Source organism: Phyllopteryx taeniolatus, chromosome 5 (assembly GCF_024500385.1).
Source record: "Phyllopteryx taeniolatus isolate TA_2022b chromosome 5, UOR_Ptae_1.2, whole genome shotgun sequence".
NCBI classification, from domain to species: domain Eukaryota; kingdom Metazoa; phylum Chordata; class Actinopteri; order Syngnathiformes; family Syngnathidae; genus Phyllopteryx; species Phyllopteryx taeniolatus.
The window spans coordinates 12,516,247-12,532,548 of NC_084506.1; the positions used below are offsets into that span (position 1 = coordinate 12,516,247).

At 44.0% G+C, this 16,302-nt stretch overlaps 1 protein-coding gene across 2 annotated transcripts in view; it reads left to right on the forward strand.

The window, feature by feature from the left end:
• itpr2 (inositol 1,4,5-trisphosphate receptor, type 2) overlaps window positions 1-16,302 on the forward strand; it is a 100,823-nt gene that overhangs the window by 68,104 nt on the left and 16,417 nt on the right. The window contains exons 38-52 of one of the 2 annotated variants that reach the window (XM_061772768.1): window positions 1,951-2,071; window positions 2,263-2,450; window positions 2,595-2,775; window positions 3,330-3,583; window positions 3,690-3,890; window positions 4,829-4,939; window positions 5,109-5,204; window positions 5,298-5,417; window positions 6,811-6,945; window positions 7,027-7,219; window positions 7,729-7,845; window positions 10,556-10,731; window positions 10,805-10,969; window positions 11,063-11,246; window positions 15,464-15,535. In XM_061772768.1, coding sequence (XP_061628752.1) covers window positions 1,951-2,071; window positions 2,263-2,450; window positions 2,595-2,775; window positions 3,330-3,583; window positions 3,690-3,890; window positions 4,829-4,939; window positions 5,109-5,204; window positions 5,298-5,417; window positions 6,811-6,945; window positions 7,027-7,219; window positions 7,729-7,845; window positions 10,556-10,731; window positions 10,805-10,969; window positions 11,063-11,246; window positions 15,464-15,535 — 2,314 coding nt within the window. The remainder of the gene's footprint in view (window positions 1-1,950; window positions 2,072-2,262; window positions 2,451-2,594; window positions 2,776-3,329; window positions 3,584-3,689; window positions 3,891-4,828; window positions 4,940-5,108; window positions 5,205-5,297; window positions 5,418-6,810; window positions 6,946-7,026; window positions 7,220-7,728; window positions 7,846-10,555; window positions 10,732-10,804; window positions 10,970-11,062; window positions 11,247-15,463; window positions 15,536-16,302) is intronic. The other variant, XM_061772769.1, reaches the window with a different exon arrangement.

Sequence of the window (16,302 nt, forward strand, 5' to 3'; positions counted from 1 at the left end):
TACGGCCACAGCTCCGGTCGGCCGCCTCGGCAATAAAGGCGCAGAACATGGTCAACTCGGACTCAATGTCCCCCACCTACCCCAGGACGTGGGTGAAGTTCTGCCGGAGGTGGGAGTTGAAACTCCTTCTGACAGGGGATTCTGCCAGATGTTCCCAGCAAGTCTGCCACGTCGTACTGGCATCTTCCCCCACCATCGGAGCCAACTCACCACCAGGTGGTGATCAGTTGACAGCTCCGCCTGACTTGGACACCCGAGTGTCCGATGACACGACTATAAAGTCGATCCTCGAACGGCGACCTAGGGTGTCCTGGATGCACATGTGGACACCCATATGCTTGAACATGGTGTTCGTTATGGACAATCAGTGGTGTGCACAGAAGTCCAATAACAGAACACCACTCTGGTTCTGATCGGGGGGGGGGGGGGTTCCTCCCAATCACGCCCTTCCAGGTCTCACTGTCATTGCCCACATGAGCATTGAAGTCCCCCAGCAGAACGATGGAGTCCCCAGCGGGAGCGCTCTCCAGCACCCCCTCTAAGGACTCCAAAAATCGTGGATACTCTAAACTGCTGTTTGGTGCATAGGCACAAACAACAGTCAGGACCCGTCCCCCCACCCGAAGGCGGAGGGAGGCTACCCTCTCGTCCACCGGGGTGAACCCCAACGTACAGGCGCCAAGCCGGGGGGCAATAAGTATACCCACACCTGCTCGGTGCCTCTCACCGTGGGCTACTCCAGAGTGGAAAAGAGTCCAAACCCCTTCTCTCGAGAGAGGACTGGTACCACAGCCCAAGCCGTGTGTAAGGCAAGCCTGACTATATCTTGTCGGAACTTCTCAACCTCATACACCAGCTCGGGCTCCTTCCCTGCCACAGAGGTGACATTTCACGTCCCCAGAGCCAGCTTCTGTAGCCGGGGATCGGATCGCCAAGATGGTGAGCCCATGGGAAGGGAGACCCACGTTACCCTTTCGGGCTGTGCACGGCCGAGCCCCATGGGTGCAGGCACGGCCACCAGGCGCTCGCCTTCGAGCCCCACCTCCAGGCCTGGCTCCAGACGGAGGCCCCAGTGACCGGTGTCCGGGGTAGGGAAACCTAGATCCATATATGTTGTTCTTCATAGGGATTTTTGGAGCCGTGCTTTGTCTGGTCCTTCACCTAAGACCTGTTTGTCATGGGTGACCCAACCAAGGGCGTGAAGCCCCAGACAACTTAGCTCCTAGGATCATTGGGACACACAAACCCCTCCACCACGATAAGGTGACGGCTCAAGGAGAGGTGACAAGTAATGACATCATGCAAAGCCCAGTTTGACATGTTATGTGAACTATTACAACCCTTTATATTAACTTGATTCGTAACTTCAGGTTACATATTTTATTTTTCTGTTTCAAGAGAATATTTCACTATTGTATTATATCCTCTGTCAATTGATATTCACTAATACACTTTACTTACAATTTTATATCTCTAATCTTTTGAGTGTGAGATCACAGCAAGCTTTATTTATGGTTTGGGTTGTTTTAAATGACAATGATAAATTGGAACAGAGGTTTGGTCAGAGGTTTGTCCAAATACATGATCCATGCACTCGTTTGCAACAATCTAGTCTAGAGATGTCAGAGGCTAGGATTCATAATTAGAAGAAACCTAAATGTATATAGATAGCCCTTTTCATTTTTTTTTCTGTTACTTTTCTTCCTCAGTGTCTCCTTTCATTTTTTTTTTTTTTTTTTTTTTTTTTTTTTTGGGTGCGAGTATAGTTATAGATGCCATAAAGGAAAGAATGCATTTTGGGACTTGAGAGCTGACGCACATTTGGTAAATTTGATCTGTTGAGCTGTCTTTGGAGTCATTTGTTTCCTCTGACTACACCATTATCACCTAACAGAAAGTACATATGTCAACGAACATAGGGTAAGTTTAACAGTGTTTTTTTCCATTCAGGGAAAGGAATTGAGAGAGATTCTCCTCACACGCTACTTTGGAAATCAAAGACTTATTTCCAAGTCAGAGATTGGGAGTGGAAGCAGCTCACCTGCTTCTTTTGCCAAGCCAACATTCGGAGGTACCTTGTAAAAACTGAAATAAATTCACAAAGCAGACCAAAGACTTTTTGTAATAGACCATCAATGTACAAGTTTATGTTCAGTTGTTTATATTGTACAGGTGTTCCAATGGTTTTGTCAATATTGTGTGTGCCAACTTAAATCAAGTGTATCTATTGACATGAATGTAATGTATAATTAATCTCTGCAGGAGGTTCTCTCACAACGGACTTTGAAAAGCCACTCAGTAGTATAATGGAGATCCAGTGTCAGCTGGACATTGTTGGGGCATCTGAGCTGGTGATTGACCTCATTGTCAACACTAAGAATGACCAAGTGTTTGAGGAGAGTGTCTTGTTGGGGATTGCCCTTCTCCAAGGTGGAAATACACAGATACAGGTAAGTGGAATAGACTTGCTTAACATTTTTCTCTGCAAGAGTGATAAATAATAATAATAAGAAGAAGAATATTTTATTGTCATGAACATGCATGCATGCACACGAAATAAACTGGTGAAATGAAAGTCTGTCTGCCTTCCCTAGGACTCCTTCTATAACCAATTGTACAAGCAGAAGAAGTCAGAAAGGTTCTTTAAGGTTTTCTACGACCGGATGCGTTTGGCCCAGCAGGAGATCCGTGCAACCGTGTCGGTCAACATGTTTGAGCTCAATAGCAGAAAAAGAGATGATGACACTGACTTTAGTAGTGGCGGATTCAGAAAAGGTACAGGCAAGCAATGAAACATTTGGAAGTGTTTGCATGTACTCACCAACTGTGTTATAACATATCATTGTGTATTCAGGAAGAGTGGTAATAAAGTTAAAGATTGGATTACAAATGGGCTGCAGTAGCTGAAAAGCTTCAGGCTCCTTAAAAAACACTCCCCCAGACCTATAATCCCCATACTGTATGTGTTGCCCTAAAGCTCAGTTTGTAGCAATGGTGGATAAAACTAAATGTTCCATTTCTGACCTCTCTGTAGAACGTTATCCTCAGTCTGTGCGGTCACATGTCAGAGGTCACATGATTTCCAACCCAGCCTATCAAAAGGCCATTGTATCAAGATTGTGTGCTTTCATGCACCCATGTCAATAGTGGCTCTTTTGTTCACCCCAGAAATTAATCTTTTCTAATGGCTTGAATATGATTGTTTCCACTATTGATCGTTAATGTTTTGAATATTTTAAATGCATCCATCCATTTGCAAAGGCTCAATTGTTCCAAAATACCCTTTTGCCCTCCATTGAAACACATTACATTTTCATCCATGCTGCAAGGGAAAGACTCAAGACTTCATATGAGGGAGGACATGCGAGGGCAACTTAAAGAGGCTTCGTCTGTGACCTCTAAGGCTTTCTGTGCTTTCCGAAAAGAGCTGGATCCTGACCTTGAAGCCTTGTGCCAGAACAGTGAGGTGAAAGGGGCTGAAGAAGCCTTAGAGGAAACTCGGATGAGCCAGGCCATCACTATTATGAAACCCATCCTACGGTTCCTTCAACTTCTCTGTGAGAACCACAATTATGATTTGCAGGTAGTCTTTTTTTTCTTTCTTTTTTTCTCCCCCCCATTATTGTGAAGTAAGCTTCTACTGTTGAGTTGACCGATGTTTGAGTTTTTTCTGTCTCCTCTGTATGTAGAACTTTTTGCGCTCACAAAACAACAAGACCAACTACAATTTAGTATGTGAGACACTTCAGTTCCTGGACTGTATTTGTGGGAGCACCACGGGAGGCCTTGGGCTGCTTGGCCTTTATATAAATGAGAGCAATGTTGACCTGGTTCGTCAAACTTTGGAAACAATCACAGAGTACTGCCAGGGCCCCTGCCACGAAAACCAGGTGATTCTCAACATATGTGGTACGCAGGCTCCCTCTAGCGGTAAATGAAAGAATCACTGCCCAAGTCCAGTTCAGTTGTATTTCACTTTTTCAGTACATTATGCTTTTAATCTTTAAAAACTGTTTAATTTGAAAATTTGTATTTAGATATAAATTTTAGGTAACTTTTATGTGCAATACATTTGAATTGAATTATAAGTACATTTTCCCCCTATATTTAAGCAGTGTTAACAAAAAAACAGTGCATAACGTTACAGTGGCTTACAATTATATTAAGTATAATCTTAAGAAATAAAACCCTTGTCTCATTTTTGATGAACACTTAGGCCTACTACACTATTACCTTATTAAAATGTTCGTCATGATGGTTGTACTTGGAGAGCTATGCATTTTTTTAGGTGGTACTTGGTGTAAAACGTTGGTTGAGAATTGCCTGATTTAGTTCTTGTTTTTCTAAAGAAATTATCAATTTTAGGAGATTTGTAAATATTTACATGGAGTGACAGTAAACAAATATGAAGAACAAACCAAAACCAAAAAAAATGTGTGACTGATGAGAGATAAAATGCTAATAAAAGAAGTTACCTTAATTGTATAATTATATCAAATTATATACAGATGATCATACATCCCAACATGCCTATCAATGCCCAAATACAATGCAAATATGCTTGCTATGGGCTGTACGCAACATAGGTGATTTATCTAAAGTAATGGCTTATCAACCCTTTGATTGGGTTTAATCCATGGAGATGCTGTTACACACCATTACAATGATCTGATTACAGCTTGCGGTTAAAGTCTGGAAATTGACAGAGTGTGTGGTTGTAATGTTTATGACTAATTTTCATTCTTTTCAGTATGATTTTTCAAAATAAATTTCAATCTGTTTTCTAATAAGTGCCGAGCCTTATTGTGTTCACTTCTTACTTCTCCAGACATGTATAGCCAGACATGAGTCAAATGGTATTGACATCATTATAGCGCTGATTGTAAACCCCATCAACCCCCTGGGGAAGAACCGCATGGACCTGGTGCTTGAGCTCAAGGTGAGGTTACACAAGACATTAGCCAATATAGAAAACTGTTTATTTACTGAGCTTATACAGCTTTCTCATTTACTGTATATTTGCTGAGTTTAGTGTATATTGATGTCAAATAAAAGTGGTGGATGAGGATTAAGGCTGAGTATTTCGGTGAATTAAAAATATTTTCTAGAATAATGCATCCAAGCTCCTGCTGGCTATTATGGAGAGCCGGCATGACAGTGAGAACGCAGAGAAAATTCTCTTCAAGATGAGACCTGTTGAGCTTGTAAGTGTCCATCCTATTTGTATGTGTTGATGTGCTTGTATATTGCACATTGGTGGATGCCATTTTGAAATCTGACCAATTGTTGTGTCCCAGGTGGATGTAATGAAAGAGGCCTATGCCCAGGCTCTGGAAAGTGAAGAGGATGAGGACAGTGCTCTCGACCACATCAAGCCACTGGATGTTGGTCATAACATTTACATACTGGCCCACCAGGTTAGTAACGAGTTGTGCGATGTTCAGTACTGGTGTGTGTGTGTATATTTTTGTATGTTCTGTGTGCAGTTCAAGTCAAATTTTTGTGTGATTTGAGTGTGTCAAGAAATATTTGCATGTGTCCACTGTTCAATCATTTCAAGACAGCGAAGAAATGCTCTTTTGTGCATTGTTTGTTTAAATGTTGTCTTGTCTGCTGTTAGCTAGAGAAAGCAGGCTGTGTCAAGCAGGCCTTAACCTTTGCGTCTTTAATAGTGTCAGACAGTATTTTGCCCAACCCACCTGGCTTAGTTAATTATAACAGAAAAATTAAGCTTCTGAGACCTTTGTGGGTCACTGATGATGTAGTGGTCCACTCGCTTGACTTCTGTGAAGAAAGTCTGGGTTCAGTTCCCACTCAGTGATTGTGTGAATCCCAGTCTGAGCAGTTGTCTGTCTCTAAATGTGCTTTCTGTCTGAAGTCAGTGAGAATAGGCTTCAGCTTCCTGCAGTCATGCACAGGATGAGCGGCATAGAAAATTGATGGATGAATGGAACATTTGAAATCAAGTGTCCACTTGAGTATATTATTTCTCCTCATGGCTACAGAGAGAGGGCATGTCTTTACGAATTGCCACAATTATTAAAATAAGTCAACAAAAGCATAACTGGGAAGGTAAAAAAAAAAATAAAATACACATTTTTTTATATGTGCTTGGTTTTGACTCACGCATACGAACGGTTCATACAGCATGTAACAGTTCATACAGTACATACAGTATTTGCTTTCAATTTCAGAGTGATACACATTTATTTCAGAATTCCTCATTTAAATGAAATGCGCCAGCACGGTCGAGGCTGGTTAGCACATCTGCCTCACACTTCTGGGTTCAAATCCCGGCCCCGCCTGTGTGGAGTTTGCATGTTCTCCCCGTGCCTGGGTGGGTTTTCTCCGGGCACTCTGGTTTCCTCCCACATTCCAAAAACATGTGTGGTAGGTTGATTGGTACTCTAAATTGCCCGTAGGTTTGAATGTGGGTGCGAATGGTTGTTTGTTTTTATGTGGCCTGCGTTTGGGTGGCGACCGGTTCAGGGTGTACCCCGCCTTCCGCCCGAAGATAGTTGGGATAGGCTCCAGCAGCCTACGACCCTGGTGAGGATAAGCGGTAAAGAAAATGGATGGATGGATGGATGGATGGATGGATAAATGAAATGCAAAAACACTAATTTGTTGTTATTGTTTATGTAATAATAGACAAATATGATAACAATTGACAGAATGCTTTATATATATCAAAGTGGAAGTTGTATGGTCCTGTTTGACGGCTGGTAATTCTCAATTAGTCACTAATAGACAGTGTTTAATTTGCTGTACAACTTGAAACCCATTTTATTTTTTCTTTCCTCTTCCCAGCTGGCTCGACATAATAAGATCCTGCAGCAGAGTCTGAGGCCAGGGTTGAGTTTCGGGACTGGATCAAGCTTGGACCCTGACAATGAAAAGGATGATGCCCTCCAATACTATGCCAATCACACAGCTCAGATTGAGGTAAGAATTTGGTGTTATTTATGTTCAGTTTTCTTCTCTGAATGTATCAAATCAAATCATAAGTGACATTGCATTTTCCAGATTGTGCGTCATGACCGTACCATGGAGCAAATTGTATTTCCAGTCCCCAACATCTGTGAGTACCTTACCCAGGAGTCGAAAATGCGTGTTTTCACCACCACTGAGCGAGATGACCAGGGCAGCAAGGTTAATGACTTCTTTCAGCAGTTTGACAACCTCTACAATGAGATGAGTTGGCAGAAGAAAATCCGAAGTGAGTCTTTGCATTTTGCAACACTGTGAAAAATAACAACGGTGATGGTAGCATAGTCTTAGTCACTTATTTCAAGAATTGTTGTTTTGCATTGTGCACCTTTCTTGTGTTTTTTTCCCATCTTCTGTTACTCCGTTTGTTAGTTAGCATATTGTAAGACATTATGACCTGACCAGTGTTATCCTTTTGAGTTCTACACGTCAGGATCAGGATTAACTTTGCTGTCCCCTCTGGGAAATTTTGTATATGATACCATTGAGGGTTAGTGACAAACCGCAAATACACATTAATGAGATGCAAGAAGTGAGTAGACAGACAGGTCGGTACCATTTTTATTCCTGGGGTAAAAATTCCATTGGTACTGAAAACAAAAAGTGAAAATGTATTCCATTGAATAAAGTATCCACACATTTATCAAGATTCTCACCAAAACTTCTGCTAACTAATAAACCAACTAACAAATGTCAATCAAGCTACACCCCTTGCATTTCGCTTCCTTTTTTATGTAGAAAATAAGGCCTTGTTCTGGTTTTCACGCCACATCTCTCATTGGGGGAGTATCTCCTTCTATCTGGCCTGCCTGCTCAACATCTGTGTGGCTGTATTCTACCCATATGGAGATGAAGGTGAGAAATTGATATCTGATATGTAGCTGTTTCTCTTTCATAATATTGCATTGTCTTAAATTGGATGTCTAAAATTAGATACAGTCTGGTTAATTTTTATGAACAAAATGTGGGTCAATTCTGGTCATGTCTTTAGGGTCAAGGAATTCTACCTTTATAATGATGATCTTTCTCATAAACATGATACAAAAGTTATATTACGAGGGGCGGTCAAAAAGTATCCATCCGTCCATCCATCCATTTTTTTCAGCTTATCCAAGGTCGGGTTGCGGGGGCACCAGCTTAAGCTGGGAAGCCCAGCCTTCCCTCTCCTGAGCCACTTCATCCAGCTCTTCTGGGGGGATCCCAAGGCGTTCCCAGGCCAACCGGGAGACGTAGTCTCTCCAGTGCATCCTGGGTCGTCCCCAGGGCCACCTCCCGGTGGGACGGGCCCGGAATACCTCACCAAGGAGGCGTCCAGGCGGCATCATATTCAGATGCCTCAGCCACCTCATCTAGCTCCTCTCGTACTCGGAGGAGCAGCAGCTTAACTCTGATCGCCTCCCGGATGACTGAGCTTCTCACCCTAACTCTAAGGTAGAGGGACGCCCAGCGAAGGAAACTCATTTCGGCCGCTTGTATCCGCGATCTTGTTCTTTCAATCATGACCCACACCTCGGTGAGGGTAGGAACATAGATCGATCAGTAAATTGAGAACTTCACCTTTCGGATCAGCTCCTTCTTTACCATGACAGACTGATACAAAGTCTGCATCACTGCAGATGCTGCTCCGATCCGCCTGTCGAGACGTAATGCTGACGTCACCAATCCAGACTCCCTCAACGCCTTGGCTGCACCTAGAAATTCTGTCCATTAAGGTAATGAACAGAATCGGTGACAAAAGGCAGCATTGGTGGAGTCAAACTCTCACTAGAAATGAGTCCGACTTACTGCCGGCAATGCGGACCAAACTCTGACAATACGGGGTGTGTCATACAGTGATCGAGCAGCCCTTATCAGGGTTCCGGTACGCCATACTCCCAGGACATCCTCGACAGGACTCCCTGAGGGACACAGTCGAACGCCTTTTCCAAGTCCACAAAACGTATGTTGACTGGTAGGGCAAACTCCCATGCACCCTCCAGTACCCTACTGAGGGTGTAGACCTGGTCCCCCCATTCCATAGCTAAGACGAAAAGCACACTGCTTCTCCTGAATCTGAGATTCGACTTCCTGATGGACCCACTTCTCCAGCACCCCCCAATAGACCTTGCCAGGGAGGCTGAGGAGTGTGATCCCCCTGTAGTTGGAACACACCCTCCGGTCCCCCTTCTTAAAAATGGGGACCACCACCCCGTTCTGACAATCCAGAGGCACTGTCCCCGATGTCCATGTGTTTTTAACCACCTCGGTGACCTCAACCTCAGCGATAAGAGAGCCCACCTCAGACTCCCCAGACTCTCCTTTCTCATAGAAAGACATGTTTGTAGAATTGAGGTATTTGAAGTATTCGGCCCACCAACTCACAACGTCCCGAGTTGAGGTCAGCAGCACCCCATCCCCACTATACACAGTGTTAATGGGGCACTGCTTCCCCCTCTTGAAACGCCGGATTGTGGACCAGAATTTCCTCGAAAGCTGTCTGGGTGTCGCTCTCCAAACTCCTCCCAGTTTCTGCATCAGCAACCACCAGGCGCTCGCCATTAAGCCCCACCTACAGGCCTGGCTCCAGAGGAGCCTCCTGTGACCCGTGTCCGGGCGAGGGAAACGAGGTCCAAATGTTTTTCTCTCAAGGGGTTCTTTGAGTCATCCTTTGTCTGGTCCCTCAGCTAGGACCTGTTTGTCATGGGCATAAAGCAACTTGGTCCCACTTCTGGGACACACACAGCCCTCCACCATAATAATGTGATGGCTCCAGGAGGGGTCAAAAAGTAATGACCCAATTTAATTTAACCTACTAAAAATAATAATTATTATTATTATTATTTTTTTTCTCCACAGTTTGTAGTTTAAATACTTGTTTGGTTTATTTAAAAAAATAAAATAACTAAAAAGTTTTCTTTAAGTTTGTCCTCTTCCTGTCAACCATTTTGGAAAAAAGAAAAAGAGAGCTGTGACTGAATTTCTGGCCTTGGAAGGGGAACCACCTCTAAACATTTTAAAAAGGTTGTAAAATGTGTATGGGGAAACTGCAGTAGGCTACAGCACAGTCAAAAAGTGGGTGTCAAGGATCAAAGTTGAACAAAAGAGCTTCCGTGATAAGGAAAGCGGACGGGTATCCAACAATGACCTCATTTCCAAAATGGCTGACAGGAAGTCTGGCTTAAACAAAACTTTTTTTTTTTTTTCTAAATTGTTTTTTTTTTTTTAAATAACCCTTCAAATAAGTGTTTAAACTACAAATGTGAACATTTCTGGGGGGGAAATTATTATATAACCTATTATTAGGTTAAATTAAATAAGGCTCAATACTCCCCCCCCCTTGTATTTCTGTATTTTTTTTTAGTATTATAATTGCTGCACATATAAGACAAAGTCCAAGTAATGGTTAAATACAATCGATCAAAAGAGTTTCCAGATCCCATTAAATGTTTGTGAGACAATACATAATTTCCTAACAGTGTTTGGAGGTGTAATTGTGTTGTGTGTTAAAACCTTTAGCTCTTAATAATTCATGGAAAAAAGGCTGACACTGATTTTTTGTCCTTTAACCATTTCCTTCTCTCCACAGGGACCTTATCCAGCTTCTGTTGTCTATTGCTGTGGGCAGCTTTGGCGGCTTCCATTGCTTTATTGCCAGTACTGCCCAAACCATGTGGCATCCTCTTTTTTCTGGTCTTCCTCATTCTGCGTGCCATTTACACCATGGGCCTCCGTCCTGCTTTGTTATTACTGGGTACCGTCAATGTAAGTGGCCGAAGAATTAAATGATGTACTGTCCGTTCTATCATCTAAATGTGTTTCTTGTATACTCTTACAGTTGTTCAACAAATTAGTTTTTTTGGTGAGTTTTGTGGGAAACCAGGGGACGTTCACCCGTGGTTACAAAGCTGTCGTCATGGACATGCTATTCATCTACCATCTGGGCTATGCAATCATCTGTGTTCTGGGTCGCTTTGTGCACGAGTTCTTTTACAGCTTTCTGGTAAGACATCCTCGTGGACTTGCCAAACACAATGAAGATGTAATGGATAAATAAAAAACATTGTAGCTGACTCATATTGATCTTCCCACACAGCTCTTTGACTTAGTAATCAGAGAGGAAACGCTGCTTAACGTTATAAAGAGTGTGACAAGGAATGGACGCTCTATTATTCTGACCGCAGTTCTGGCCATCTTTCTTGTCTACTTCTTCTCCATCATCGGCTTCCTCTTCCTCAAAGATGACTTCCGCATGGAGGTGGACCGTCTACCTGCATCAGGTCAGAATTTTATCAGTCATCACTGTTGTAGGGACTTCTGTAATCAATGTTACTTGAGGTGAATTTCTTTTCTTGGAAGACAAACATGACCTGAGAGGTCATGCGCCTGATTTCCCTTCCAACAGGCAAACCTTTGCAATGAGGCGCTTTCCTATTATCATAATTTATCATGTATAATATGCTCTTGAGTATAATAGCAGGAGCTAGCTAGCTTACGTAGCAACGTAATGTAGCGATCCAAGATGGAATGAGTTCAGAGTGAAACGTTTTAAAGGTAGCCCAATGAAGACCTCATTGCAATGAAAAGTAAGCGGTAATTTAACAGAAATATAGGGGAAAAGTAGATAGCATGTGACGTCGCGCCGACGTAGTGTTGCGCCCGTGACACGGAAATCCATCCATTGGTGGAGGACGTCATGATTCTCGGGTGAGCCACGAAAATGTACCATATTATACATACATTAGAAACATTAGACAGTACATATCGTATTGGAATGAAAGTACTGTGGTGGTGGGTTGAAGTAATTGCTTTACAGAACTAAGAGCCATTAATTGTTTTCCACGTTACTTTTTGGTGTGCCGGACTACTTCCGATTGACTTCCGTGTTTTGATTTCAAATGTGTTCTTTTACTCAATATTTTTGAAATTGTATTCTTTCTATGTGTATTTTTGACTTGGGAGATGTGCTCTGTGAAGGAGCAGTATAAGAAATATATCTGAAGTCTCGTAAACTAAGACGCTAAATCGGATGCTGTCAACGGACCTACGCGGGAGCAACAGGTATAATATGATTTTGTTAGCGGTGTCTGTAAGGACGTCATGATTCTCGGGTGAGTGGCGAACATTTACCGTATTATATATAAATTTGTAACATTAGACAATAATATGACCGTCTCTCTCCCCGCCTGCTTTCCGGGATCCGCTCGCAAGTTCGGAGAACTCACGCTTGGCTGTAAGCCGAACAGCAACTGTTCGGGAATCATAGCAGCAGGGGTCAACGAAAGCTAGGGAGTCGGGTCTCCATCCCCAAGGCCCGCGGTTACTGAGCAGTGTGCCAGGGCAAAGAGGGGAGGGGTGGCCAAAACCAGCCTGTGGCTGGCAGGCTCCCACCCAGAACACTTAAAAAGTCAGAGGAGAGAAAAAACACGAGAGTAAAAACACACCCGCGTCAGATTTAAGTACCCCAGGGGCGTGTCGAAGAGGGAAGGAGAAGACCACACCCATCAGCTTGAATCTTGTCTACAAATTTGATGAAATGGGATGTTGTGGGGCTGTCCTGGTTTACACACCTCTGCAACTTCGCGTGGACATTGGGGACAGTGCCTCTGGATTGGCAGACTGGTGTGGTGGTGGTCCCCCTTTTTAAGAAGGGGGACCGGAGGGTGGGTTCCAACTACAGGGGTATCACACTCCTCAGCCTCCCTGGTAAGGTCTATTCAGGGAGATCACGGCTTCATGAAGCGACCCAGAACCACATCGTCTGCAATAAGCAGAGATGCAATTCTGAGGCCACCAAACCGGACCCCCTCTATGCCTCGGCTGCGCCTAGAAATTCTGTCCATAAAAGTTATAAACAGAATCTGTGACAAAGGGCAACCTTGGCGGAGTCCAACCCTCACCGGAAACGAGTCCGACTTACTGCCGGCAATGCGGACCAAGCTCTGACACCGGTCGTACAGGGACCGAACAGCCCGTATCAGGGGATTCAGTACCCCATACTCCCGAAGCACCCCCCACAGGACTCCCCGAGAGACACTGTCAAAAGCCTTCTCCAAGTCCACAAAACACATGTAGACTGGTTGGGCGAACTCCCATGCAGCGATTCGCATCGCAGCAGTGTGTGAAGCGGCTGGGATGAGAATCAGCACCTCTGAGACCTTGGTCCTCAGTCGGAAAAGGGTGGCGTGCCCTCTCCGGGTTGGGGATGAGATCCTGCCCCAAGTGGAGGAGTTCAAGTTGTGGTAAAGAAGGAGCGAAGCCAAAATGCGAAGCTCTCGATTTACCGGTCGATCTATGTTCCTACTCTCACCTATGGTCACAAGCTGTGGGCCGTGACCGAAAGAACAAGATCCCAGATACAAGCGGCCGAAATGAGTTTCCTCCGCAGGGTGTCTGGGCTCTCCCTCAGATGCCTCCCGGACGCCTCCCTGGTGAGGTGTTCCGGGCACGTCCCAACCGGGAGGAGACCCCGGGGACGACCCAGGACACGCTGGAGAGACTATGTCTCTCGGGTGGCCTGGGAACGCCTCGGGATCCCCTAGGAAGAGCTGGAGAAAGTGGCTGGGGAGAGGGAAGGCTGGGCGTCCCTGCTAAAGCTAGTGCCCCCGCGACCCGACCTCGGATAAGCGGTAGAAAATAGATGGAGGGTTTAAAATCATATGTTAATATAAAATAACCTCAACTTGGTACTCTCTTTACTCAGAGGTCAAGCATACTAGACTGACTGGTTATACTTTTAGTTTTGGCAAATCAACTGCTTATGGTTCAAATCACATTTCATGCTGCTGGGAGTCAAATCAAGACAGACAATTCTCAAAATCTCATAATTGCACTTGTAAAGTTGACACACAGACACAGACATCAAGGCATACATTTGGAAAATTTCTGTAGAGTTTGTGAAATATCGAAACAGACATTTATCCTTGGTTAAAGAGCAAATGAGGGTCCCCCGGTTCGACTTTGCAGTTCCTCTTGACGCCAGTAGGTGTCTTCTTGTCCCAGCAATTGATGAATTCACAGACAGTTGTTCCGGTGGAAACATCTGGCCTTTGATGCTTGGGAGTTCAGACTTCGAGGGTACATGTTAATTAGTTTAGGGTCCATGAGGCATCCTGTGACAGTCCTTGGGGCAGTGTCACAGCAGGGCAGCTTGGAAGAATGCAGTTTATCAAGGGGGGGGGGGGGGTGGGGGGTCAGATGCACTACAGCATTAATCCCCCCAAATTATTTTTTTTCTTTAATTATGATGACATTTCTTCCACATATACTCTTGTGTTAAAAGACATTTAATGGTTGCGTTTTGAGCTGCTCTGGTTACAGGAACCTCATTGTTTTGTTGAACCACTTTTAAGGTACAGTATCCTGAACAATTTGAGGATGTCTGGTTAAATGGTAACAATAAGGACTCACAATTATTAAGTATGAAAAGTAAAATATTATTTTAATGCCAGTGTCCATTGAAATAAGTGCCATGTGTAGTTAAACTTCATTGCTAGGCATTAGGCATCCATTGTTTTAAAAAAATTGTTACCACTAAATGAAGCTTGAAAATGAACAGTACGTTCGCATATTCGCACACATATTTTGAAAACGCTGCAGAGTGTGGGTGTGTTAATGAGCTGTGGCTGCGTGCATTGCACGGTCAGGAGAGACAACCAGCAGGCACATGTGCACCTGTTGCATAACCTGGTAGCCACGCCATCCTGTGTACTGCTGAACACCGCCCAGACACACACACGCACACACGGCAGAGCAGTGGCGGGTTATGTAAGCGCCGGGGCTCATGGTTCCGTCGTTGTTGACTCAGGAGGTAGCTGAGGTGCAAAAATCCAGCAAACCTGTGGCGAATACTGTCAGTGTCCAAAAAGCTCCCAACCCAGGACTCTGACCACTGCACCCCACCACCAGCTCATCTGTTGTCTCCTAGCTAAGACCGCACCCTTTCTTTGAGATGCTTACACTCAAATAGAGCTCCTTAGCTGCTCAGAACTTTACTGCTGTGCAGTTGATTCGTTCAGGTTTTTTTCTAGCAACACTTCGACATTCGCCCACCCAGCAGCTGGTGGCTCAGTTTACATGATAATCATCTATCTTGCTGATTACCGGCACTGATTAGAAAGAGGGAAATTTTAAACGCCATTTCAGTTATTAAAAAAAAAATCTTTGCTTGACATCAGTTCACAATGCCCCTTGTGCTGGGGCCTATCCCAGCTGACTTGGTGAGAGGCTGGGTGCAGTCTGGACTGATCACCTGTCAATCACAGGGCTGGCACATAGAAACAGACAGGCATTCACACGCACTTTCACACCTAGGGGAGTTTACTGGTTGTTGAATCTAACGCTTTTGAACTGTGGGAGGAAGCACTGGAGAAAGAACCCAGTCAAGCCCACAAAGAACATATGAGCTCAACAGAGAAAGGTCAAAGCTGACACTGCCAGCGTGCTTAACAATCACTAACAAGTCCACATATTTGTTAACACATTTTGTCATTTGTAGGAAATGGACATTTATTCAGTAAAGATTCATGTACCAAAGAGGGATGCCCCGTTTCCTCTAAAATTGCTGCTGGTGAGTGTTTTTAATTTTTTATTTATTTTTTGTTTTTGTTGTTGTGACACGTTCACAAACTCCTTTCAATATCTGACAATGAAGGGTGAAGGAGTTTGTGGTCCGGCTGAGACCTGTGCATATAGCTTTTCAAAACAGTACTGTTGTCAACAAATGGAAATCAGTGCAATGTGCGTGCTCTCTCTCTCTCTCTCTCTCTCTCTCTCTCTCTCTCTCTCTCTGTCTCTCTCTCTCTCTCTCTGTCTCTCTCTCTCTCTGTCTCTCTCTCTCTCTCTCTCTCTCTCTCTCTCTCTCTCTCTCTCTCTCTCTCTCTCTCTCATACACACACACACACACACACACACACACAGACATTCACACAAAGAAACCTGATGAGGCAAAAGAGATGACTCATCTGCACGGCTCACCTGCATGAAGTCCACATACGCGTGAGCCCATCTACTCCCATCGTCATTTGATCCACATCCTCTGCAGTCCTTGTTCAAACAAATTCAACATTTAAAGGTTAAATCATAAATGACGTTTTGTGTTTATTTTCCGATGCAATGTGGGTGCTCATTTGATCTTCGCAATGAGTAGTTATTACTGTGGTAAGCCTTTTATAATCGAGTCATGAGTCTGAGGTCTGAATCAAATCATCCACATGAAAGGAGACGTATTATGCATTTTTTTCACAAGCTAAAACAGTTTCCAGGTGTCTAAATAACACGTGATGTGGTTTTCACCCAAAACAAAAAACAAGGAACATGACTAGAGAGGCTTTGCAG